This window comes from Symphalangus syndactylus, chromosome 16, assembly GCF_028878055.3.
Source record: "Symphalangus syndactylus isolate Jambi chromosome 16, NHGRI_mSymSyn1-v2.1_pri, whole genome shotgun sequence".
NCBI classification, from domain to species: domain Eukaryota; kingdom Metazoa; phylum Chordata; class Mammalia; order Primates; family Hylobatidae; genus Symphalangus; species Symphalangus syndactylus.
Window position 1 is genome coordinate 17,104,078 of NC_072438.2, and position 25,298 is coordinate 17,129,375.

A 25,298-nucleotide genomic window follows, 5' to 3' on the forward strand; every position below is an offset into this window, starting at 1 on the left:
GCCGGATCCTCGAGTGGAATCCGGGTTGGAATTCCTGCTATGTCCTTCATTAACTGTGTAACCTTGGGAAAACCACATCACCTCTCTGAGCCGCACTCCTTTGCGCTATAAAAATCTCCTAGGTTTGTTGGGAGTCAGCGTGAGCGGGAACTCCCGGCACACAGTAGGCTGTAAGTGCAGACTGCTCCATCACTACCTCCCAGCGCGGAAGGTGGCCCGCCTCTCCGCCTGGTAGATCCCATGTTTCTTGCCAGAGAAGGAAACTGGTCCTAAAGGAACAGGCCCAGGAAGCCCCTGCCCACTCCGCCCTCAATTGATAAACCAGGGAACCGAGTTCGAAGGACCGGGATGGATGAGAAGCAGTGCCGGGAGCGCAGCCGCGATTTCCGGCCGGACCCGGCTGACTGTGGCTCTGGGTTTTCTCCCCACACCAGCGCGCCGCTCCGATCCAGCAAACAATTATCGAGCACCTTCTGTGTGCACACCCTGTTCAGAGAGGGAATGCGGAAACAAGCGGGGGGGGGGGGGGCAAAGAACGGGCTAGACGGACAGAAACAAAAATGGGGAGATTCGGAGGCCCAGAAGTGGAAGGAAGCCCCTATCCAAGGCCAGCAGCCAGAGGCGGAGGCGCGCGCGGGCCGGGGTCCCAGGGCGGCGGGGCCCTCGCACCCTGGCTGCGGCGCAGGGAGGGGGCGGGGAGGCGTGCCCGCCTCGCCTGCAGCTACCGCCTCGCTGGAGCCGCGACGCGTCTGCAGAGCGCGAGCCGTTGCTCATTACGGCAATTATGTTGCTCTAAATTTGCCTCTACCCTAAATTGCCAAACTCCAAGGAGCCAGGAGGCCCTGGAGCCGGGGCCGGGGGAGACATCCGATTCTGCCCTGCCATTTCCCTATCACGGACGCGCGGAAAAAACTTCAGTGCTGCGGGTGCGCAGTAAGCCAAGAAAAGTCAGATGCACCCGGTATTCCCTGGGTGCCCTCCCGCGCGGGGGCTTGTCGACACTTCCGCCAAATCCTGGGGTGTAGGGGGAAGAGTCCAAGGCCCATTTCACAGACGAGAAAACGGCGGTGCAGAGAGATGATGTGATCTTTCATAGTAAGTGGAGGGCTTGATCCACACTGAACCACACTGGTTCTCTGACTTCAAGTTCAATACTAACCCCACGACAAGGACGTCTCTACCGTGTTCTAGAAAAGAACCTAGATTTGCCAGAGCCGGGCGTCCTGCGCGCAGTCATTCGAGGGTTACTTAATTTATAGAGAAAAGAAAAAAACGCGGCGAGGCACTTCAGCCCTAAAGCACCTTTAGAGAGCTGCGTGGTGTGGAAGTCTGAGACCTTGTTATGCATAGCTCCCGTTTGGGGGGCAAAAAGGCCCAGACCCGGGCTCTGGTGCTTTTCTAGAAGTTCCCAGGCCGAGGGCAAGAGCTCCGGGGCTTCCCAAGAGCGAAACTGCCCCCCACAGCAAGCTTTTCTTTCTTAAGGAGCGGGGTTGTAACAAGTTCATAATGCAGCTCCAGCCAGGGAAGACAGAACCTTTGGCCGAGCTGCAGAGGCTGGAGGATCTGAAGCCCAGGATGCCCCGGAATATGCCCGGCGCCCGTGCAGAACCTGCCCAGGGCGCGTTCCCGCAACCCTGGTCTCGCTGGGAATTCCTAGGCCGACCTCAGGGTCCTGGGGCTAGAAACCGCGCGCTGCGCTTGGGACTCTGCTTTTAACGTCTCCATCTGTGGAGCTGTTCACCCCTGCCCAAGTCCGACGCAGGTACCCAGGTTTCGAACCATCTTGAGTCTACTGACCTCCCCCTTAACGGCTTAATGCAGACTGTCCGGCGCTATCCTGCGTGGAGTTTGGAGGAGCGGCCCACCGCGGGACACAGGCTGAAGGAGGAGAGGGATGCGCAGGTCTGCCGCCGCCCGAACACGAAAGAGAACAGAGCGGTGCCTGGAGCTTAACAGGCTTTATTTATCAGGGGGTAATCTTCTGCATTCAGCGTCCTTGAAGAATTCCCCGGAAAGCTAAACTTGGCGCGTGTTCAAATATACTCTCCTGGAAGACTGATCTTAAGAAAAACCGAGTTTGTGAGGGCTTGGAAACAGGGCTCCTGCAGAGGACTTTCCAGGCGAGAGTGGAAGGTGGCCCTGGGTTTTCTGTAAAATTTGTTAGGTTGTGTTGTGTTTGTAGCGGCCAGAATAGGGGGTGAGAAGGTTCTTATATTCTGGCAGCTCGAAATTGGTTCCACAAACCGCGTCTACACTGGGGGTAATTTAGAGAGGCAACGCAATGACTTCCATCCCCCACCTGGCCTCCTGTGGGAAAAACAGATTTTCGGAGGTGGGAATTGTCTGGATTAGCTGTCCACAGTCATCAAACCATTTGGGCGATTTGCTTTGTTTTCATAGACAGGTTAAAAGGAGAGAAAGAACGCAAGAGTTGCTTATAGGTTGCCAGAGTAAGTGTCGATTTCAGCTTAAAGTGAATTGGAAAATTGAGCCTAATTATCCTAGGTAATTGCTTCAACTCTCCACTTGACTTTCCTAATGCAGATCTGTCCTGTGTGTTCAAAAAGACAACCCCCTCTATCCCTGCATACCCTGTTATCACCTTTCAAAGTTACTGGTGTAAAACTACCATCAAACTGAAAAGCAACTGTACACATAAAGAGATAGCAAGAAGCAAAATTAAAATAAAAGAGTCAATCAGTAAAGAGATAATTTTTGTAGCTTAAAATTAATTTATTTAACAAATATAGCTATAATATAAATGATAATAAAATTTCAAATATACAGTATATTACATAGTACACACAATCCCTTCCAAAGGGATGTTTGAGAGCCACACAAATGTACTGTTAAATAGAAAGAGTTTTTTTTTTTTTTTTAATTTTACAATTGTGTTTCTGGTACTGGTAAGAGAGAGGTCCCTTCAACCTACCTCTGCAACGCATCTGTGTTTTCCCTGCCCCCCAGAGCAAATGTTTTGTTGTTGAACTTCTCTTAAATTTTCCAATGGAAGAAGCTAGGATTCATCTCCCTGGCTTGCTCGTCTCTTTTTTTTTGAGATTGTTCTCATTTCCAAAATCGTCAGACACCGATTTCTCTGCGCTTTTCTTGCCTGGTGTCAGGACAGGGAAAAGCTATGCAGGAGACACGGCCTCTAGTTCTGTTCAACTGCCAATTCTGCTGGGGACCTTAGATAAATCTCTTAACCTCTCTGCCCTCAGTTTCCCCATCTTTAACTCGAGAGTGTAGATCTAAATGCTAGAAGAGTACTAAGGGACTCTTCCAACCACTTTTGGGCAGGGGTCAGACTTCGGAGAGTGAACTCAGGGAGCAAAGAGGTGAAACTGGAGCAGTGTGGGGGTGAAAGGGAAGGCGGCTGGCGGTGCCGAGCAGGGGAGCACGTCGGGGGTACAGCACCAGGGCTGGAGGAATCGGCTGGCCCACAGGTGGGCGACCGTGGGACCCTCTATGTCAGGTGGTACATGCTGTAGCCCACATGGGCCGTGTAGAGTCCCACGGGAGCCACAGGCAGCGCAGCGCGCTGGAACGGGCCAGAGGCACCGTAGAGCGAGGCACCCGCCGCGGCCGCTACAGCTGCGGGGCCACCGAGAGGGAAGGAGAGGCCGAAGGCAGCCGGTGGCAGCATGGGCTTGGCGGCCATCTTCAGCTTCTCCAGCTCTGCCTCTTGTAGTCTCTTTGCCTTGGCGCGGCGGTTCTGGAACCATATCTTCACCTGCGTCTCAGTGAGGCTGAGCGAGCTGGAGAACTCCGCGCGCTCGGCGATGGACAGGTACTGCTTCTGGCGGAACTTGCGCTCCAGCGCCAGCAGCTGCGCGGTGGTGAAGGGCGTCCGCGGCTTACGGTTCGTCTTGTGTTTGCGGAGGGTGCAGGCTGGGGGGCTCAGCCGCCCTGAGGGCCGAAAGAAAAAAACAGCAAGGGGTTAAGAGAGAAGAGTTGGAGCATAATCAGCCCAAGAAGTAGTAATAATAGCCAAACAATACCAGATATTGAGTGTCGCCAAGTGCCTCGGTGCCGGACATTGTGCAAGGCACTTGAAATATATTTTCTCCAATTTCTATTGCAACCCCGCAGGGGAGAAGTTCCTGTCTACGTTTTGCAAATGAAGAAACTAAGATTCCAGGAGAAAAATACCCATGTTGAAGCCTCGATGTCCACATCTTGGGCCTAAACAGCTGGGAAGATGTGGAGTCACCTTTGTGCTGCCTGGTGGCTTAGGAAGGCCTTCATGGCGGGCCTCCTCCCAGGGCCACCCAGAGGAAAGGTGGATGTTAATACAGTTGACGAAACATGCAGCAAGAGGCCCTGCGCCCAGCCCAAGGGCACATTTAGTTTTACGTGTTGGTCAAACATTTATCAGTGCCCACGGAGTGCTTCAGTGCGGGGCTAGGCCGTTTTGTGGCACAGAATCCAAATCAAATTCTACACTTTCCCCGGAACACTTCGCTCCTACGGGATTCTAGGAGTAGTTCCCGCACACCAGAGGTGGAGCAGCGCAGATCATTATGGAAGGTGCACTGTGGCCAGCTCTCTTAGAAATAGAAAGTGTCATCTGGAGCGGAGAACGAGGGGCTGCTTTATTCTAATGGGCTTTTTCTTTAGATTGTCTCAGTCCTCTGTTGGATCGCGTTCACCCTTGGCGCCAGGGCCCTCTGGCCCCACTCAAACGTTTGTGTGTGTGTGTGTGTGTGTGTGTGTGTGTGTGTTGGTGTTGTTGGGGGGGGGGAGTGTTGAGATCGCCTCTCCCCTCAACCTGTGGCATAGTCAGCAGACACCGACATGCCCAGCTGTCTTTTTCTTTTGGCTTCAAAATAAACCTCAAGGGTGGACAGTGAAGAAGCATCAGAGTGCAGGACTAGTGCAGGTCGGGGATGGGGTCCGATGGGGAATGCCCCCGGATAAAATGTGGAACAAATTATTCCCAACACAGCCGGGATCGCTTTGACTTTGGGGTCTTGGGGCCCAAGGCCCTAAGCGTTGGAAAGGACACTTTGCCTATGCAGCAGCTTTCCTGGCAGAAAGTGAATTCAAACCGAAGATGTTTCACCACGCGGGTTTTGCCTAAGTATGCATTTTTTCACACTTCTCTAAAAAACAACAACTACAAACAGAAAAAAAACAAAAACAAACAAAAAAAAACAAAGAAAACACAAGGATCCTTTGGACTTTCAGACCACCAGGATGTGAGTCAAACGAAATCTCGTGTTAACACCCCGCTTCTTCCCCGCTGGAGGCCACCGGGAGTCCGGGAAGCGCTTGGCCCCCAACTAGCTTTCCGCCGGGCCGCCCGAGGGGCGGGCGCCGAGAGAAACGTCATTCCCTTCAGCGGCGACAACCCAGAGCGGGGCCACCTTCTCCGGCCATTAGGCTTAGGGAGTGACTGGCCTTTCAAAGACGTTTAATCCCCAGATAAAAATCATTCCTCAGCATCACGCCATTGAAATCTGGCTGCTATTATGCCGAGCAAAATAATCGGAGGAAACGAGGAAAACTTGGGAATTTCCCGTGCTCCTGAAATATCTCGGAGCGTGTTCTCTGAGTAGAGCAGCCAGGGGGCCGTGAGGCCTTGGAGCGAACCGCCTTGGGCACCTGGAATCCACTTTAATGGCTCAGTCCTAGACTTTTGGGAGCTTCCGATAGGATTAGAGGGGGCGCCTATCCCCTAATTGACTTGGTGCCCCGCCTCCTCCACTGGAACCTGAATGTCCCCACCCCTGAATCATCCATCCGCCCAAAGCACCAATTATCTGCCTCAAACTCAAAGGGCATGAGGAGATAGAATTCTGTAGGAGCTTCGGAACCTCTAGGCAAAGAGGTACTTGAAAGGGAAGAGGGGCTGGGGGACACCAGCTCCTACTGCGAGAAAGTGAAACTCCGGGTGCGGGGAAGATGTCCGCACCACACACATTCATCCGCTGGGGTGAAGCCGGTGAAACAGAGTTTGGGATCAGATGAGGGATGGACCCCCGGGGTCGTTTGGTGGGAGCAGGAGGACAGGGTGCCCAGACATCGGTGTCCTATCCGTTAACTCCCACCCGCAGCGTCTCCGGGCCAAGGCGAGGAGGTCTGGAACCTTCTTCCTGGGTGGGAGTGGAGGGAGGCGCAAGACCCGGCCTTGCAGCCCACGGCTCCCTAGCACTGGCTGCAGGTACGCAGGCGCCGGAGGCCAGCAGGAGCCCTCGGGTCCCACACCCCGCCCGGCCCCCTCCCTCGGCGCTTGGGTTCTGGCTACTCACTGGCCGGCGGCGGGGAGAAGCGGGGGCTCTGCATCCACGGGGTCCTCTCGGGCTTCTCGGGGCTCTCGGCTTTGACGAGCGCATCTTCTGGCAGCTTGAGGAGTCCCCCCACCGAGAAATGGCAGAGCGGCCGCGGTGAAGAGGGCGCGTCCGGGGCTCCCAGAGACCCCGGCGGGACGCCCAGTGGTTGCGCCGAGCCACCCGCCGCCTGCACGCCCTCGGAGGGCGCCAGGGCGCTCTCCTTGGCTCCCGGCTTCCTGTGGTCGGCCATGAGCGCCTCCACGCTGAAGGGCAGGAGCGAAGGGGACACTTTGGGCTTGGCCCCCTCCTCGTCCGCGCCCATGGCGGCTGCGGTGGCCGCGGTGGCGCTGGGAGCCTGGCCCGCGCCTCCCCCCGCCGGCTTGCCGAAGGCGGAGTCCTCCACTTTGACACCGAGTGGCAAAGAAGTCATGTCAGCAGCCGGGGCCATGCAGAGCTGGGCCGCCCCTCCTGCCGCAGCACTGGCCAGCCGCCGGGCATGGGCTCTGGGCTGGCTGGGAGCGCGGCCCGCCTCTGGGAGCGCCCGGGGCCCTGGCGGGGCGGACCCTCCCGCGCGCGCCTCCCGCCCCTCCCCAGCGGGCCAGCTCCGGCGTGCTGGGCCTGGCCCCGGGTCGCCGCCGCCGCGCAGGCCGAGTTCCCGGGAGCACTCGCCGGCTCCGGGCCCTGCCGTGGCTCCCCAGAGAACTTGCTAATAAGGCGAGGCCAGCACGGCGGCGGCCAATCAGCGCGCGAGGGGGCGGGCCCGGAGCGATCCATTGGGCCGCGCTCCTGGGGACTCGCCCGGAGGCGCGCTGGGCCTGGGGGCGCGCAGGGCAGGGCCCAGGCGGCGGAGGGCAGGGGAGGAGAGGGGGTGCCCGGGAAACTTTCCTCTGCGCTGAAGCCCAGGAGGCCCTCTCTGCGGGAGTCCTCCTGGGTCTCTTATCTTTCTGTGTTCCCGGGGGATTTTCCCTTGTTCTCGCTCCTTCTCTTCTGCCCTCCTCTCCTCCCCTCCCCTCCTCAGTCCTCTTTTCCGCTCCTCTTCCCACCCCCCCGTCCTTGTTTCTCTCCTCTACTGCTGCTTTTACCTTTCTCTTTAGTCTGTGGCTGGGTTTCCCTGTGCCCCTCTCCACTATCTGACCCCCCCTCTTCTTCTACCACAATAATTTGAGTTGAGGTCATTTCTTACGCATTCCTTTTATATATTTTTAAAAAATACGCATGGCTATTTATCCTAGAAGAAAGACATACTATTAACTTCTTTTCAAGAAACGAAACAAAACCAAACCTTCATTTTCTTCCTGTTCTGAAATCTTCTAAACTTTACCTCGAGGTAAAAGTGGGCCTTTGTCTCTAACTCAGAGCTGAAGTAAACCTTGCGGGAAGAAGCTAGCTTCCTGTGGTGCCAAGGATGTGAGAATACGTAAGATTATCTAGAATCTGCAGTCAGTTTTCATACACGATGTGTATTTCCCCCCCACCCGACCCTCGCTCTGAACTTCTGTGCCAAAGGTCACAACACCTATAGCGCCCGGGCGGGGAAAGGAGCTGCCAGATCCTTTTGATATAGAACTTACTGAAATAAAACCAACAGAATCGTCAATGAAACACTGATCTGGCCTTAACGTGACCTCAAACAACGCGTCCGCGGAAACAATGACATGTCCCTATCTGTGGGTCGCTGATCCTGGAGGCGAGAGGCACATTTAGGGGAGGGGGCCGGGAAAAGAGGAAAGTTCCTGGAGGTGGACTCTGGTGTGGGACTTGAGAACTTTTATTTTGCCAATTTCGGAGAAAACGTCATTTAATGTTAGCTGTTAATAATAATAATAATAATAAAAACAGAAAAAATGAGTTGGGGTCAGGGGAGATGCAAGATCTGCTTGAAGCGGGGTCAGGGCTTGGCCATTTTCTGCGCCTGTCGCTTTATGGCGTCTCCTCCCGCAGCCCAGGCCAGCGGCTCTCAGGGAGTGAGCGGAGGTGATTGGCGGCTCACTCGGCCCTGCCATTGATGACTGCGGGGTTCTAATCTCCAGGAAACACAAGGGGCTGCCGTGGCCATTTAGGGGTAATTATCCGAGCGCGGAGGGACAGCGAATTCCCTCGACTTTTAACTGGGCGCAATAAAAGCTGTAGATTAGGGGCGTCCAGATTAGGGAAAATGAATTAGAGCGGGGACTTTATTACCCGGAAGACGTCCGGGGTCTGGCGGCAGGGGTCGGGCTGCGGACGCCGGAGCGATTGGTAGCCTCCCATCTGTCCACAGGCTGCCGAGATATGCTGAGGCCTGGGGAAGTTCGGGAATACCTGCATCTGAATTTTACGCTCATCTCCAGGTTTCTAACGGACCCAAGACTGCAACTCAGGCACTGGGCACTGGTTGGGGCCTCTAGCTCGAGTTGGGCTGCTGGACGCGCGGTGCACCGGGGCCTCCAGAGGTTTGCCCGAGAGGGTACAAGGATAGAAGAACTTAGGACCCAATTTTGAAGCTCAGCTCGCTGAGGCTGAGCAAGGCTGTAGGGCAAATACCTTGCTGGTAGCCCAGCCAGGACGGCGAACAACAACTTCTTTTTCCTCCTCCTCCTCCTCCTCCTCCTCCTCCTCCTCCTCCTCCTCCTCCTCCTCCTCTTTGAGATGGAGTTTTGTTCTTGTCGCCCAGGCTGGAGTGCAATGGCGCGATCTCAGTTCACTGCAACCTCCGCCTCCCGGGTTCAAGCGATTCCAGGACGGCGAACTTCTATTGCTCCCTTTCTAATCAAACTCTCGCCAGAACAACCCCCTCCGCGCCCAGCCAGAATCTCCCTTTGCGCCAGGTTAAAGGGGGAGAGGAAACAGAGGCCTATCTGCTTTTGGGGCCATTTAAAAAGCGAGCAGTGTGCCTTTTCGAGTCTTTGCTTAGTTCCGCCCTCGCCCTCCTTCTCCAAATGTTTTGCTCCCAGGTCTCTTTAAGAATCTGATACAGCCAAGAACTTCTTCCCTAGAAAAATGCACATCCACAAAAACACATTACAAGCAACGGTGCAGACAACTTTAGGGGCTCTGGACCCACTTGGAGTCCTCCAGTTAAGAACCCCTGATTTAGGGCTGAGCGGGGACTTGAACTCAGAGAGTGGAGCCGCAGGGTGCAGCGGGGGCTAGTGTGGAGCTTGCGGCAGTCGCAGTTGAGCAGCGCAGCAAGGCCTGGACTCCGCCGCGCTGGGGGGTGGGGGGGCCGGGGGGCGGGCGGCCTGAAAAGGGCCGCATCGCTAATTGCGGGGATAAACAATGTGTCACGATTCCTCAGCGCGCCTAATAGGCAGACGAGGATGTTGTTTTAAGGCGCCAGCGGCGGCCGGATCAAAGGCTGCACCCGGCGCACGGGCCCTTGAAGTCGCGCCCCTGCCTCCAGGGAGCAAATCGCCTGGCCCCGCAGCCCCGGCCCCGCAGCCAGCCCCTCGGCTTCCCGAGCCGAGTCTGAACGCCACGGTGTCTTCTTTATAGGTTCAGCCTGGGTTCCTGTCTGCTGTCGCCCCGCGCGGCGGGTTAACCGCGTGTAAACGTTGCTAGGCCAGAAGAGTGCATCTGCAGAGAAGGGGGTTCAGACTCGATTCCGTGTCAGAAAAGCGCGGGGCTCTCCCATTGCTCTGCCCCTGGATTGAGAGAGAAAAGTGCTGGCAGTCTCAAGAGAAAGGAGTCAGATAAAAGAAATAAAATGTCTGCCTGTTTCCCAGAGCGTTGTTTGTTCCCGGGGGAGGAAAGGCACGAGTTAGAGGGGCAGTGAGAGGGAGCCTTCTCTGAGTTATTTTTTGTCTAGGCCTTTACCGATTTCCCGGCCCAGGGGTTCAGCGAGCAGGCAGGCCCGGGGGCTGAGCCTGTTATCTCGCCGCCAGCTCTAACCTCGAGGCGTTCGTACCCCAGGCATTTCTCTGCGCTGCCGCTGCAGCCGAGAAAGCCAGGCAGTAATTCTTGCCTGGCAAGGGTAGGGCTGGCCCGCAGCAGATAAAGCTCCGGGACTGGCGCTCCGCTTCCATCCTCTAGACTTCCCTCCCCTCCCCCCGCGCTCCATCTCCCCTCATTTTCAGGCATCCTAAAGCACTCCCCGCCCCCAAGTAGAGCGCCTCTGCATTTCGGATCTTGAAGACGGATTATCGATACTTCGTCTACTTTCTGGGCAACTAAACTGGTGGTGGGTTTAGGTGGTTTTTTTTTTTTTTCCCTAAAATTTTGCGGGGGTTGGGGGGATGGAGGCAGGGATGGTGGTGTTGCTAGGTATACACCACTCCCGTGCAAAGATTAATTTTTAGAAGGACCCCATCTTAAAGACGGTTATCCCTATCTGGGTATTGCTGCACCGGTTGGAAGAGCCTGGAGGCTGGCTTCTCACTTCGGCATTTGTCGTCGCCTCCGTCGGGTTTTTGTTTCTGCCCCCTCCCCCTCTTTCCACTGCATTTTGTGACCTCGGCCCAGGAATCCCGCGTGCATTTTTTAAAATGTGCAGCTCAGTGGGATCCCCCGGCAATTAGCGAGCCCCAAACAGTCCTCTTTAATAGAATGAATGTGCTATGAAAACCGATTACCCGGAACGATTTATTTTGGTGGGAATTCACCAATCGCCAGGAGGGCGACGGAGGGGGAGAGAGACGAGGTATTTTGTTCCGGGGAGGGAGTGGGGGTTGACGGGCAGACAGAAAGCACCGTCACGGGGTCTCCCAATCTGCGAAGGGGGACTCCCGACCCAGCTATCCTCCACTCTTTTGGCCTCTGTCGCCTAGAAGTGAGGGGCTGGGAGTCAGGTTCAGCAAACTGTCTGGGAGTCACTAACTTCGGGAGGACTTCACAGCTTTCCAGAGAAAAACTCTGAGCCCTGAGAACTCCAGGGAGTCTTCAGCTACTGGCTGAAGATCCATGACACAGACCTGGAGAAAAACAGCGTTCTGCTTTCCGGAGCCCTGGGCAGAACTTGCGCTTTTCAGGAGTTTTGGTACCTCCTTTTAACAGCGAAGTCAAAATAAAAAGTCATGTGAAAATGTTTCCTCCTTCTTGCTAAATCCTCCTCAAAGTTGGTGCAGCTTGTGCAGTGGTACAGTCCGCGTGGAGTGGATTTCACCCGGCGCCAGGGCGAAATTGACAAGCCCCACTCGCGGCTTCTGCCCCCATCCCGCCCTTCCCCCACTTTCTGCTCTCCCTACCGTCCCAGGCCCGGGCTTCCTTGTGTCTTTAAATTTGGAAGGGGGTGAGCAGGGCTAGGATCAGCAGGAGAAGAGAGCCCCAACCTCCCCCCCCTTTCAAATGGCCCAAATTAATGTGATCGCGACGTGAGGGTGCACTTGGGAAGATGAAAGGAGAGGCCGGCCGGCTCTCCTAGAGCTCTATAATTATAGATAATATATCCCATTTCAAAGCAATTAGACCAATCAGGCGTAACGAACCACTTTGCTGCCGACGAATAACAAAGGCGCACGGTTATTTAAGCCCGGAGATGTCAGGCAGACCCCGAGGCTCCAGGGTCGACCAAACGTCTTCCATTCTGGCTCTGCCCACCCCCGGCGGAGGAAGGCTGGCCCTTCTCCCCTCCAGCTCTGCCCTGCGCAGCCCGCCGTGGGCCCCATCTCGGTTCCGGCAGGGGGTTGGAGGGAATGCGAGGAAGAGAACTGACTTATATTGAGCTGGGTGTCAGGCCCCTTGTCAGAGGTTTCACAAACTTTATCTCTTATAATCCTCTCTACTCTGGGAGGTACGTATTATTGTCAGATTTCCTCCCGCTCCCCCTCAGATGAAAGAACAGAATCAGAGAGGTTAAGTATCTTGCTCAGGGTCACACAGATGGTTAGTAGTGGCACCAGGATCTGTTCGCAGGTGGGTCTGAACGCCTGGAATCCACTCCCTTCACTCGCGGGTGCAGCCTCTCTCCGGGCGCTTTCAAAAGACGAAATGCATTAAAATATAGCGAGTAGGGACGATGGCTTACGCTTATAATCCCAGTACTTTGAAAGTCGGGAAGATCGCTTGAGCCCAGGAGTTCAATACCAGCCTGGGCAAAATAGAGGGACCTTGCCTATACCAAAAAAAAAAAAAAAAAAAAAAAAAAAAAAAAAAGGCCAAGAGTGGTGGCGCGCGCCAGTGGTCCGGGCTACTCGGGAGGCTGAAGCGGGAGGATCTCTTGAGCCCAGGAGATCAAGCCTGCAGTGAGCAGCGATCGCTCCACTGCTCCAGCCTAGGTAACAAAGCAAGACCCTGTCTCAAAAAAAAAAAAAAAAAAAAAAAAAAACCATAGGATGCTCGCAGTATTTGTGTAGAACGGCCTCCCCGTCCCTCCCCCAATCCACGAAATGGGTCTTCGGGCCCGTACTCACTGCTTTTCTCTTATGCTCCTCCCCCTTCCGCCCACCACCTTCTTTGGGAGTCCTGAACACTGTCGAGGTTTTCCATGAATTTAGGAAATGTCGAGGATCTCAGGTCTCTCTGAGAAGAAAACAGACCCAGGGTTGCGAGCCAGGTAACCAGCCGAGGGTGGAGGGCCAATTTTTCTAAGCCTCTGTTTGTCGTCTTTGAAATGGGCGAGGACGGGCAGGAGCAAAGATCAAGAGATTCCGGGAGACAGAGATGCCCTGGCCCAAGAGGCGCAGAGCCACAGAGGGTTGGGGAGGGTCCTTCTGTGGACACGGAGACGGAGAGAACCGAAGACCTCCCGACGCCTCTGAGAGACCCAGATATTGAGTGAAACTGAAGGCAAGCTGGGGATGCCGAGAAAGGCCAGAGCTGAGGCTGGAAAAGAGGGGCGTCCAGGGAGAGAATTTCCCCCGGAAAATCCGCCCCGCGCCCCACCTTCGCGGGGGCAGCTGTCGGGACTCTGCGGGGCTGGGGAGCTGCCTTTCTGCGACAAGGCGGCCCGCGGACAGCCTGGTGGGTGGGAGGAGTCTCTTATTTTTCTAGGACTCAGGTTTGTCCCTGCCTTTCGGCGACATTCCTTTCCTGTATCCTTCTGTCTGTCTGTCTGCCTGTCTGTCTGCCTCTGAATCTCTGCGCCTAAGGCGGTCTCCCCTCCGAGCGTCTCTCTTGGTCTCTGTGGGTAGGTCTCGCAGCCTCTGTCTCTTCCGCTCTCTGCACTGCTTCTCGAGGCGCGTGGCTCGGTCTCTTCCCCTCCCTGCCGCTCGGTCGTTTTCTCTGGAAATATCTTTCACCTCCCCCGCCCCTCCGCCCAAGTTTAAGTCTGAATCACTGCTGTCAAGTCGCTGAGAAGTTGCTGTGACTCCAGCAAGTTCTTCCTGGAGGCAGTCTGCGATTTCTGGAGCAGCCGGCGCACCTTCGGGAGAAGCAGTAAAGCGCCGGGTCGGCCCAGGACGGAGAGGCAACTCCTGCCGGCGGCTTATCTCCGCGCCTCCCTTTACACTTCTGGACCGCGCGCTGCACAATGCACTACCTTCCCCCAGGCAGCCCTGAGGAGTGAGGAGCAGTGGCCCAGGCCGCAGTAGGCCAGGCTGAGTTAGAAAGAGCCAGCGTATAATGATTCATCCCTACTGTCCCAAAACACGAGGATGGGAACTGCAGGGTGCGAGCGGGGCAATGCAGAGGATCTCGAGGAGGGCGAAAGGGTCACCGGGAACCCACCAGGCAGCCCACCTCTGGAGGCAGCAGGCAGCGTCTGTTTTCTGGAGGGGCAGCTGGCACAGCTCAGGGCACCCAGGCTGGACCCCAGCACGTTCCCTTTTGGCTGCTGGCTCCCTGTCTTCAGGGCTAGAAGAGCCACAACCCCGGCCACCTGGAGACTCTGCCCTCTTCTCTCTTGCGCTTGCCGCCCAGACCTCAGCCGCCCCAGGATAGGCAGCAGCAGGCCTACGCCCTGTATCTTTGGGCCTGGCTTTCCTCGCCCTTGAGCGAGATGGAGGGGTGTTCACCTAACCGGGGGGCCTTTCTGGGTAGAGAACAGAGGTCCAGAGGATACAGTGACTGGGAAGCCTCCTGCATGCAGTAAGTGCTCAATCAGTGCTTGCTGAGTATGAAGGGAGGAAGGGGAGAGTCCATGGAGTTTGCCTTTCAGTCAAAAAACCAATAGTGAATTTCAGTGGGGAAAGTTGGGGAGGTGGAGAACCAATGAACCAGGGTCCCTGTGACCTCGGTGAGACCTGGACAAGGCTCTTTCCTCCCTTGCCTCTTTCCCCCAGCCACGGCCTCTTGCTCACCGCAGCCCCCACCCCAACCTGGGTTTGCTATGGAGAATAGGGCAGTCCTTCCCCACCCCGGGGTGGGGTGTGGGTGCTGTGTGACCCTTTTCGGTCCTTGCACTTTTCTGAGCCATGGTCACTGACACGGCTGAGACCAAGCTGAGGGACTGCGGAGGGGAGGGGTGGGATGTTCATGCTCACTCCTCTGCAGGCCTTCCTTTAGGCCCAGGAAAACAAAACAAAACAAAAACAAACAAACAAAAAAACACCAGGGTTGCAAGAAACTAGACATTTGGCGCCACACCCATTCTCCATAGAAAGGGACACTGAGGCCCAAACAGGAGTCATTCTCCCGGAGGTCTCTGAGCCAGAAACTGGCAGAACTGGTACTGAGTGCAGGTTTTCTAACCCCACTTGGTGCTTATCCTTCCCCATCCCCAGAAAGGTCAAGATACCTGGGGCATTCCCCAGCCTCTCTAAGCAGAAGCCACCTGTGCCACGTGGCCTGCACCTTCGCGACCTCGCAAAGGGCCATGCCCATTCGTGAGGACTGGGGTGCAAAAGGCTGTAAAGTGTGGGGCACCCTGCAGCACTCTGGCCCGGTAGGTTCAGAGAGCATCTCTTCTGCTCCCTGGTGTGGGGGGAGGGTGCGGCCCGAGTTCAGTTCTTGGAGCTGGGGGCGCCTGGAGAAAACCCACTTTGACTACGTGCTCCTCCTACGTACTAGGTGCTTCACATGCACCACCAAAGTTAATTCTCATGACAGTCCAGAGGTGAGCACCCCACTTTTCAGATGAGAAAGTGGACACCCCGGGAATTGAAGCGGGGAGGTCCTGGCGGCGCAGCTGTGCATAGGGACCACCAGGACTGGAATCCATGGGCGCCATTGCGCAGTGTCCCGTATACCGCGGGCTGGAGGGGGGCTCGGTTGTAGGCTTTCCAGTGAGGTGGGTTGGACCTGGGGGCTGCAAACGTCTCAGACTTTGGTTTTCCCTGTACCGCGAAGGTCAGGGAGGCTCGGACTTCCTGGGTCCCCCAGGTCTAGAGTGTTCGCAGGTCGCCTGGGCACGCAGAAGGGGCAGGACAGTGATTCCCTGCGAAGCCCCACCCTCCACCTCACCCCATTGGGCTCTGCGGGAGGGGGTGGGGGTGCCAGCCTCCACCTCCGACCTGAGCAAGTGACCATCCCCAGATCCCAGTTGCTGCATCCGTGTAATGGACCTGCAAAGCCCCATTCTGTCTTCCTCCTCGAAGTTGTGTGAGGAGGATCTGAGTCCGAGGAGACTGGAAAATCAAGGAGCCGAATACCAGGATGGGAAAGACTATTACTTGTTAATAATAGCACGCATTAAACAATTATTGTTGTCAAGCATTGTTCTGAGTTCTCAGCATGTCTTAATTTACTTCATCTTCACAGCAACTCTATTTTTATCCCTAGGTTACACAGGAGAAACTGGAGTTAAACAGTTTAGACAAGCAAAAACGAGCATAAAACAAGGCGTCTCCTGGCACTCGGGATTTTCAGGAATGAGTCGCACTTCAGAGCCTCCCTGCTGTGGACTTCCTGATGAGGAAAGGCAGGGAAGGCTGCTTCTCACTGCCCCAGTGCCTATGCTTGTGCGTGGCCAGGGGGTGGCTCCCCAGAGCGAGCCCATGTGGGTCCCTGAGACCAGTACAAAGCCTGACATAAAGAGGGGACTTCAGAGGGGAATGAATGGCTGACTACCAGGCAGTCAACCCTTCATCAGCCAGGCTGGACTCCTAACCCAGAGCACCCCATACATATGGGCGGCTGCACCCAGGTGGTGGGTAATGCCTGAGGGCAAAGCCTGGGGGTTTGGGGTGGGGACAATCCATTGGAGTGTTGTTCCCAGATTTCTTGAATGACATTTTAAAAAGAAAGCTGAAGTTACCCCTCTTCGGTTGTTTATTCTCCTGTGTTTAAATTTCCTTTTTTTTTTTTCCCAGACAGGGTCTCACTCTGTTGGCCAGGCTGGAGTGCATTGGCACAATCTCGGCTCACTGCATCCTCAACCTCTTGGACTCAAGTGACCCTCACACCTCGGCCTCCTGAGTAGCTGGAACCACAGGCTCGAGCCACCATTCCTGGCTAATTTTTAAAAGTATTCGGTAGAGCCTGGGTCTCACTATGTTGCCCAGGCTGGTCACAGACTCCCGATCTCAAGTGATTCTCCCACCTTGGCCTCCCTAAGTGCTGGGATTACAGGTGGGAGCCCCTGAGCCTGGCCTAAATCTCCTTTGCACTTGAAGATGGGTCTAGCTACCCCTTCCTCCACTGAAAAGGAAGCTGAGGCCCAGAAAGGTCAGGCAACATGCATGGTGTCACACAGAACGATCTGTGCGGCCTCCAAGCCCAGTGGCTGTCCCCATAAGGCAGCCTGCCCCTGCCCAAGGCACCTCCCGGGGCCGCTTGCTTCCTCACCAGTGTCCAGAGCTGGGCTGTGGGAGTGGAAGGTGGGCTGAGCATCCCCTAGGAAGATGTGGCAGCGTCTGTCATCCAGAGGCCCCGTCTTTCCAGGAAGGCCATGTTTCTCTCCCTGGGTTTTCTGGTGGAGGAGAGAGAATTATTCTCCTGACAGCCCCTCCCCAGTCTAGGATTCTCCTAACCCCCTCTAGCTTCTCCTGTCCCAGCCAGGGTGTAGGACCACCCCACCTGATGGAAGATTCCATCCCTGGGGAGACCCCCTATCTGATCAAATGCTGTACTCTTGGCCACAGTCCAATTAAGTGAAAATAGATCCGGCCTTATCAGATTCAGGCTGTAGTCCCCGGGGTGGTCCCCTCAGCTCCTGGAGGGTCCCTGTCTCTTTGACTTTCCTGCTCAGACACACTTGTTTAAACAGACCCCTCAGGGCCTTTAGTAACCTGAGCCAGCCTGAAGGGCAATTGCCAGGTAAGGCACAATGGTTTAGATGGTGGGTGGGGCAGCCAAGAGCACAGAGGAGCCAAAGGTGGTGTGGGGAGAGGCAGGGTGAATCCACCCTTAGAACACAGAGGAGTCTCTGGAGCTTGCTCCGTGGGTTCAAATCCTGCCACACAGCTGTGTGGCCTTGGACAAATTACTGACTTTCTTTGGGCCTTGGTTTCCCATTATGGTGAGGAGTCAATGAACATGAACACTTCTAAAGTTCTTGGAGCTGTGTGGGCACAGCCTGAGGGCTCAGTGATCTGAAAATCCAGGTGCCCAGCAAGTCATTTTTGCCATGACAACAGCCCTGGAATGTGATTACTACTGTGCTGCTCTACAGGCAAGAAAGCCAGGGGCCAGAGAGGTCCAGGGACTGAGATTGGCCAATGTCTGGAGACTGTGTCCCCACCCAGGCTTGTAGCCCCAGGCAGGTGTTCTTTCTATCCCACCAGGCCACTGAACAGCTCCTAACTCAGGATTTGAGTCAGGATCCAGCACCTGCCCAGTGTAAGCACGGACTGAGCGCAGCGCACCTGGGGATGTAGGTCCTTGGCCTCCTCCTCCTACCCATCCCGAAGTCCTGGGCCTCAGGTCTCTACAGGAGCTGTCCTACCTTCTCCGCATCTCCCATTCCCTGCCACCTCCACCACCATGTCTGGCTCAATCCAACAGTCACACTCTTGGATTGCAGTTAGACCCACATGCCAAGCACACTCCTGCCTCAAGACACCCGTGTGGCTGTTCCCTCTGCCTGACCTGCTGTTCCCACAGATATCCTCCTGATCCCTCCCTTCAGGGTTTCTGCTCAGTGGATATGTTCTCAGAGAGTGCTTCCCTGACCACCTTCACTAAAATAATAGACAATCCTCTCCCCAGCCAGGCAATCATTTCCAAAATACTGCTTTTTTTTTTTTTTTTTTTTTTTTGAGACGGAGTCTCGCTCTGTCGCCCAGGCTGGAGTGCAGTGGCGCGATCTCGGCTCACTGCAAGCTCCGCCTCCCGGGTTCACGCCATTCTCCTGCCTCAGCCTCTCCGAGTAGCTGGGACTACAGGCGCCCGCCACCACGCCCGGCTAATTTTTTTGTATTTTTATTAGAGACGAGGTTTCAACAGGTCTCGATCTCCTGACCTCGTGATCCACCCGCCTCGGCCTCCCAAAGTGCTGGGATTACAAGCGTGAGCCACCGCGCCCGGCCCAAAATCCTGCTTTAACTTTCTCCAGAGTATGCATTGCCATCCAACATTTTATTATTGTCTCTGGTTAGTTGCTTATCTGTCTCTCCCCATTAGAACTTCAGCCGCATATGGACAGGTACTATGTTCTGCTCATGGCTGTCTCTCCAGTATTCAGCACAGAGCCCAGCACATAGCAAATAATTAATAAAAAATTTTTAAAAGAGACTGGGTCTCGCTATGTTGCCCAGGCTGGTCTCAAATTCCTGTGCTCAAGTGATCCTCCCGCCTTGACCTCTCAAAGTGCAAGGATTACAGGCATGAACCACCGCACGTGGCCCAATAAATATTTTTGAATGACTGAATAAATCTCTCACGTACTCACTGTAACTTCATGGCCTCTATAGCCTCAGTTTTCTCATCTGTAAAATGGGCCTAATAAGTCTATGCATCTTATATTGTTGTGAGGAATAAACTAGAGAAAGCGTGGGAAGTGTGTGTGCAGTGCCTGGCACCAAGAAAACCTGCAGAACTGTTTTTTTTTTTTTTTTTTTTTTTTTCCTGACTGAAAAAGGTGAGTGGACTTTCCAGAAGGTTTCTGCTCTTGAGTGGAGTTAGTGGAGCAGGGTCAACCTTAGTTCCAGGTTTTTATCGTTCACCCCAGAAGATAAAGCCACTTCCCATCCTGTATTTTATCTGAGCCTTTCAGTGACTCCATGAGCTGGCCAGGAGATGTTTAGGTCTTATTGCAAGTGGAAGGACAAGGCCCAGCAGAGAGGTCAACACACTCTCACACAGTTAAGTCACACTTAGGTCACACAGCTAAGCAAGTCTTTCACATTCCTGAGAGAGCTCTCTTGGCCCTACTCTAAGTTCTCATCCAGGGACTGGAAGCTTGTGGCTGACATCCTTGGACCTTACCTACCTGAGAGGGCAGGTTCCAATAGGCTGACCCCTTCAACAGGGACTGGTGCCAGGCAGTTTCCCTCAGAAAGACTCTGAGCTAAGGGTGGCCCTCGAGATGTGGACCTGGAGGAAGGGTCGGGATTTGGCCAAGCTGAGTGGAGGGGGCTAAGCAGGTGCAGGTGAAAGGAAAAAGGCAGGGAGGTGGAGGGTGCAGGGTATGCAGGGTGTGAGTGACCCCAAGGCTCCGGCAACCCACCCCGCTTCTGACACTTCTACCAACTCAGCCTTTGGTCAGAGGAGGTCGGGGCCGTTACGGGCTTCCATGGACTCCGTCTCCCCTGTAATGACAGTCGTTCCAGCTGCCTGCTCAAGCACTCATTTTCCTGTTTACAAGCTTTCCAGGACACACAAGTGAGCCCAGCAGGCCCCTCCCCTCTTCCTAGGCAGGAGTGCCAGTTCTGCGCTCTGAGTGCAGACAGCAAACCCTCCCTGGGACTCTCCTGGGGCTGGCAGTGATCTTGGTAGCCCCCAGTTGCCTGTGGTGGGGGTGCAGGGTGTTGTGGAGTTTCTGTCTTGAAAGGCAAATTTGGGCTGACATTTAGGCTTTGCCTTCACAATTCAAAGACAGGTGGTGAGAACGGAAGGCAGAGATGTGATGCTGGTTCAGTGTGAGGCACTGTTAGTTTCTCATTGAATGTGTCCAGCAACCCTGATACCCAGGCACTATGAACCCATTCAATAGATGAGAAAACAGCGGCACAAGAGTCTGTGGTCTATGGCAAGAGGCCTCCTGAATGGTGTTTGCTTCTCATATGTGAGGCACGTGGAGAAAATTAATGGCATAATGATTACCACCATGAAGCTTCCAAACACCTACTAGGGGTAGGCTATTTACACACATTACCTTGGTTAATCCTGCCAGCCACATGGGGTTTCCACCACAGTCTCCATCTGACAGATGGAGAATATAATGGGGGTGAATAGTCACTCACCCAAGGTCATTCAACTACTGGAAGACAAGGGAGGACTTTAGCCTCTAAAAGAGTCTCCTCCAAGAGGAAGCTGCCCCTTTGTGGGGAAGACTAGGCAGGCTTGTGAAAGTACAATGAAAGGAAACAAACATTTTTGTTGCCTTTTTCCCTGGCAAGAAAAGCCCCCTGGGATTGCCCCCTCTCCACATGTGCAAAGACATCAAAGGCCGGACAGAACTGCTCTGAAATCCCAAGCCAGGAGCTGGGTCTCCCCTAGGGAGGGAGCCCGGATGAAAGGGAGAGAGAGGGAGGAAGACGGAGCAGGAAGAGGAGGAAATGAAGGCTCATCAAAGCTCCCCCTCTCCTGGCTCCACCGGGGTCTGCTGTGCCCTAGTGGGGTGGGGGCCTAGGTGGGGTTGGGGCCTTCAAAGAGGAACCCTTGAGGCGCTCAGCCTATTGCTACTGAATGCAAGGCCCTAAGATGGGGCATTCAAGGCCTCCCAATGAGGGCTTCTAGAAAATCAGTGTTTGTGGCTGGGCACGGTGGCTCACACCTATAATCCCGGCACTTTGGGAGGCCAAGGGGAGCAGATCATCTGAGGTCAGGAGATTGAGACCAGCCTGGCTAACATGGTGAGACCCTGTCTCTACTAAAAATACAAAAATTAGCAGGGCATGGTGGCACACGCCTGTAGTCCCAACTACTCAGGGAGCTGAGGCGGGAGAATCGCTTGAATCAGGAAGGCGGAGGTTGCAGTGAGCTGAGATCACACCACTGCACTCCAGCCTGGGCAACAGAGCAAGACTCCACCTCAGAAAGAAAAAAAAATCAGCAATTGTGATAATGCCAAGTGGGCCAGTGCTTCACTGACTTGATGCCATTCACATTATTTTTATTTATTTATTTATTTATTTATTTATTTATTTATTTATTTAGAGATGGAGTCTTGCCCTGTCACACAGGCTGGAGTGCAGTGGCGTGATCTCAGCTCACTGCAACCCCCACCTCCTGGGTTCAAGTGATTCTCCTGCCTCAGCCTCCGAGTAGCTGGGACTACAGGCCTGCCCCACCACACCTGGCTAATTTTTGTATTTTAAGTAGAGACGAGGTTTCACCATGTTGGCCAGGCTGGTCTCGAACTTCTGACCTCAAGTGATCCATGCATCTTGGCCTTCCAAAGTGTTGGGATTACAGGCGTGAGCCACCGTACCCAGCCCTCATTCACTCTTTCCATCCAAACTGTGAGGAGGGCATCGTGGTCCCATAGCTCTGGGAGAATGGGGCAAGTCGTTCAGCATGGTTGGATCCCCACTGCACATCAGGGTCTGTGGGACTCCAGGGCAAGGGCTCTTTGGCCCCATCACACGAGGCGTAGAATCGACGTTGTCCTATTAGGATGCATATTCATTTCCTAAGGTGGTCCTAACAAAGTACCACAAATTGTATGGCTGAAAACAGCAGTAATGTGTTTTCCCACAATCTGAGGGCTGGAAGTCTGAAACCAAGAGACTGGCAAGGCCGTCCCCCTCTGAGACCCTGGGGAGAGCCTTGTCCTGCCTCTCTGGGCTTTGGTGGTGGCCAGCAATTCCTTGAGGTTCCCTGGGTTGTAGCTTCTCACTCCAGTGTCTGCCTCTGTCTCTCATGGTGTTCCCTTGTGCATTCCACATCGCCATCCCTCTGTGTGTCTGTGTCCACATTTCTGCCTTCTTGAAGGACAGCAGTCATATTGGATGAAGGGTCCACCTACTCCAATAGGACCTTACTGAATTTGATTACTTCGGCAAAGACTCCATTTCCAAATAAGGTCACCTTCGCTGTTCCAAGGGGTTAGGACTCTCGCATATCTTTTGTGGCGGGGCGGGGGGATGGTGGGGGAGCACAATTTAACCCACAACAGGGACAGATGCGTCTCCCCTTCTACTCACAGGGAGCTCTGTGGTGCCCCAGCTCTGAAAGCCACTGGCTCCAATGAAATAATGGAAACGAAAACTCCCAGGTGCCCCAGTTCCTTTAGATGTTGTGGCCCATTCACATCCTTTTGCAATGCCCTCATCCAATTTTGTACACTAGCCGGACTGGCATCATTATCCCCACTGTACAGATTAGGAAACAGAAGTTTAGAAATGTGCCGTGGTAAAGCTTAAATCTGAAACAATATCTGTTTGACTTCAAAACCAACCACCATCCCCACCATACCACCAGGGGCTGGGGTGGGCAGGCAAGGGTTAAGGCTGAGGAGGAGGTGGGCCCTCCAGGCCCTGCTGGCTCCCGGAGCGCCGAGTGTGATGCTGGTGTCCAGGCTCTGTCGGTTGCCGGGGTGCTGATTAAGATGTCACAGAAGATTATGCTGTCAGGTGCAAGAATCACGCTCCAGGAGGGGTGGCTGCTGGGCCGGGAGGGAGGTTACCCTAGCAACGGAGACCGAACATCCACGCAGTGCAGCGTCCCAGCCTGGTGAGAAGGGCTTGGGGTTCAGCATCACCTGTCCTGGATAAAAAATTTGGCTCTTTGGCCCTGCAGTTGGGTAACTGTGGGTAAAACAGTTCACCTTCTGAGCTTCCTGGCCTCATCTCTGAGATGGGGGAGTCATTCCATCCCCATGTGGATCAAATGGCAGGGCCAGAGAAAATCCCACGTCTCTGCAAGCATCTGCTTCATGGCAGTTCCCTGGGAACCCCAGGCAGGCATTAGCTCAAGAGCTGAGGCCCGGGCATGGGCAGGCTTGCCCAAAGGTGGCAAAGCAATGATGCCAAGTCACCTCCCTGCCAGGACTGAGGCGCTGGGAATGCGGGGTCACCTGGTGATGGGGAGCCCTGTCTGCAGCCTTCTTTGTACTAATCAGCGGGGGGATCAGCAGATCCTCCTCCGAGTCTCCTAAACTTTCTGCACAAAATAGTGTTGACCACAGCACGTAGACATTGTCTATTCAGTTGTTGTATTTGCTATTCAGCCATGAAACCTGTCTCTTTAGATGCCTAAAGCTCAGCATACAGCCCAAATGCATGTTGAAGTAAAGGAAAAGATGAATCAAGGTGTTTGCTCACATTCCCCCTCTATTCCTTGGAGTAAATTTCTTCTGTCATTAAAGAAGAAATATTCTTTCTCTCTTGCAAAGCTACTCTTTCCCCGTGTCCTTAATTCTGATCTTATTTTCCCAAGTCCTGGCTTTCATTCACCCACCCACCATCCACCCATCTCTCCACCCACACATCCAGGCAGCAGACCGTGGCTGAGTGTCTGTCTCTGAGCCACATCCTGTGCTAGGCCAACAGGGCCAAGTCAGACTGGGATCTTGGTCCAAACTAGTTCTCACTCAGCCTTGTAGAGGTGTGGGAGCGTGAACCCAAATCCATGTGATGCACAGTAGAACTCGAAGGCTGTCTCGGAGAATGGGACATGGCAGAGGAAGGAGAAATTACGTTCCACTCAGAAATCAGGGGAAGCCAGAGCAGACAGTGACCTCTCTTTGAAGGGGGAGGATTTGGGCACAAGAAGTGAGCGAAGAAGCAACTGGGAAACACCCTCGTCTTCCACAGCCCTCACCACATCCTGATGTCTCCTCTCCTTTGCGGAGCCTTCACATGGGTTCAGAGAGGTTAACTAACTTCCTCCACGTCACCCAGCTCATAAGTGGTAGCGCTCATTGGAGAAGCTCGAATGTTGATCTTCACAAAGACCTTCCTGGACCACTTCTGTGTATCTCACTTGGCCTATTTTCGGTCACTCTCTGTCCTGTGTCTTTTGTCCCTCTCCACTGCTGGAAGGCCGGCTCCACGATGAGGGGGGTGGGTGGCCTTGCCTTGCCTCTGCTCTGTGCCTCGGCCCTGGAAACTAGTGGGTGCTCAAAGACATCTTTCTGAGAAGCTGTGGATGCACCAGTCCCTGTTCTGAACCAAAGGACTGTTACCTGGTCCCCAACCTTCTTTCCACTCCTGGTAGCTCACTCCTTGGGGGTCTGATTTGCCCTCACCGCTCAGCTACCTTTTAATTCTGGCCCCTTGGCTCCGCAGCTGGGCCCCTCAGCCAAACATCTTTCAGGCTCGGAGTCTCCTGGCCGGGGCTGGCATCCTTGCTGCACACTTCTGATCATCTCAGGAGCCGTGTACCTCACAAGCAGATAATTGAAAAGATTACCCTGAGATGGGACTCGTGGAGGCTGATTTATTGTGCGTCATCCCTACTTCAGGGTTTTTATTAGAAATTGAAGAATGGCTTTCCAACTTGAGGCTGTGTTTAACCTCCACCAGTCCTGCAAATCAGCAGTGGCTCCCAGGGTGGCTGCAAAGTCACCAAGCGCCAGAGCTCTGTCCTGTAGCAGCACCCTTGTGTGCCTCTCGCCCCAGAAACAGAGCCTTTCCCTCCTTTCTTTTCTTTCTTTCTTTTTCTTTTCTTTTCTTTCTTTTTTTTTTTTTTTCTTGAGACCGAGTCTTTCTCTGTTATCCAGGCTAGAGTGCAGTGGCGCGATGTTAGATCACTGCAACCTCTGCCTCCTGGGTTAAGCAATTCTCATGCCTCAGCCTCCTGAGTAGGTGGGATTACAGGTGCTCACCACCATCATATTTTCAGTAGAGATGGGGTTTCACCATGTTGGCCAGGCTGGTCTTGAACTTCTGAACTCAGATGCTCCACCCACCTCAGCCTACCCTCCTTTCATTTCTCCCTCCCTCCTTTCTGTGCTTGGGGGCCTTGAGAGAACTGGTTAAGAGTGGGCATTCAAGCTAGACTATCCAGGTTAGTGGGACCGGGAGGAGGCTGGACCTAGAACGCAGTGTGCTGCAGTGGAGGCAAATATTACGTGGAATCCACTCTGCTCTGGGAAGCCCTCCCTGATTCTGCTCTTTCCTATCTGGAAGTAGTCCCTTTCCCAGGTGTGTCCAGAGCTCTTGGCTGGTGCCTATGTCTGTAGCA

The 25,298-nt window shown here is 54.4% G+C and overlaps 1 protein-coding gene across 1 annotated transcript; it reads right to left on the minus strand.

Annotated features, from left to right (window-relative positions):
• Positions 1–2,709: 2,709 nt before the first annotated feature.
• MSX1 (msh homeobox 1) lies at positions 2,710–6,944 on the minus strand. Its single transcript, XM_055245709.2, has 2 exons — positions 6,255–6,944; positions 2,710–3,909 (listed from the first exon to the last, which is right to left on the minus strand). The coding sequence occupies exons 1-2, from the start codon at positions 6,721–6,723 to the stop codon at positions 3,467–3,469; spliced, it is 912 nt and encodes a 303-aa protein (XP_055101684.1). The 5' UTR covers positions 6,724–6,944; the 3' UTR covers positions 2,710–3,466.
• Positions 6,945–25,298: the final 18,354 nt, after the last annotated feature.

Coding starts and splice junctions, on each gene's coding strand:
- MSX1 (XM_055245709.2), bottom strand. CDS start 6,723: ATGGCCCCGGCTGCTGACATGACTTCTTTGCCACTCGGTGTCAAAGTG. Junction 3,910..6,254: donor CTTCTCCCCGCCGCCGGCCA/GTGAGTAGCCAG, acceptor TTCGGCCCTCAG/GGCGGCTGAGCCCCCCAGCC.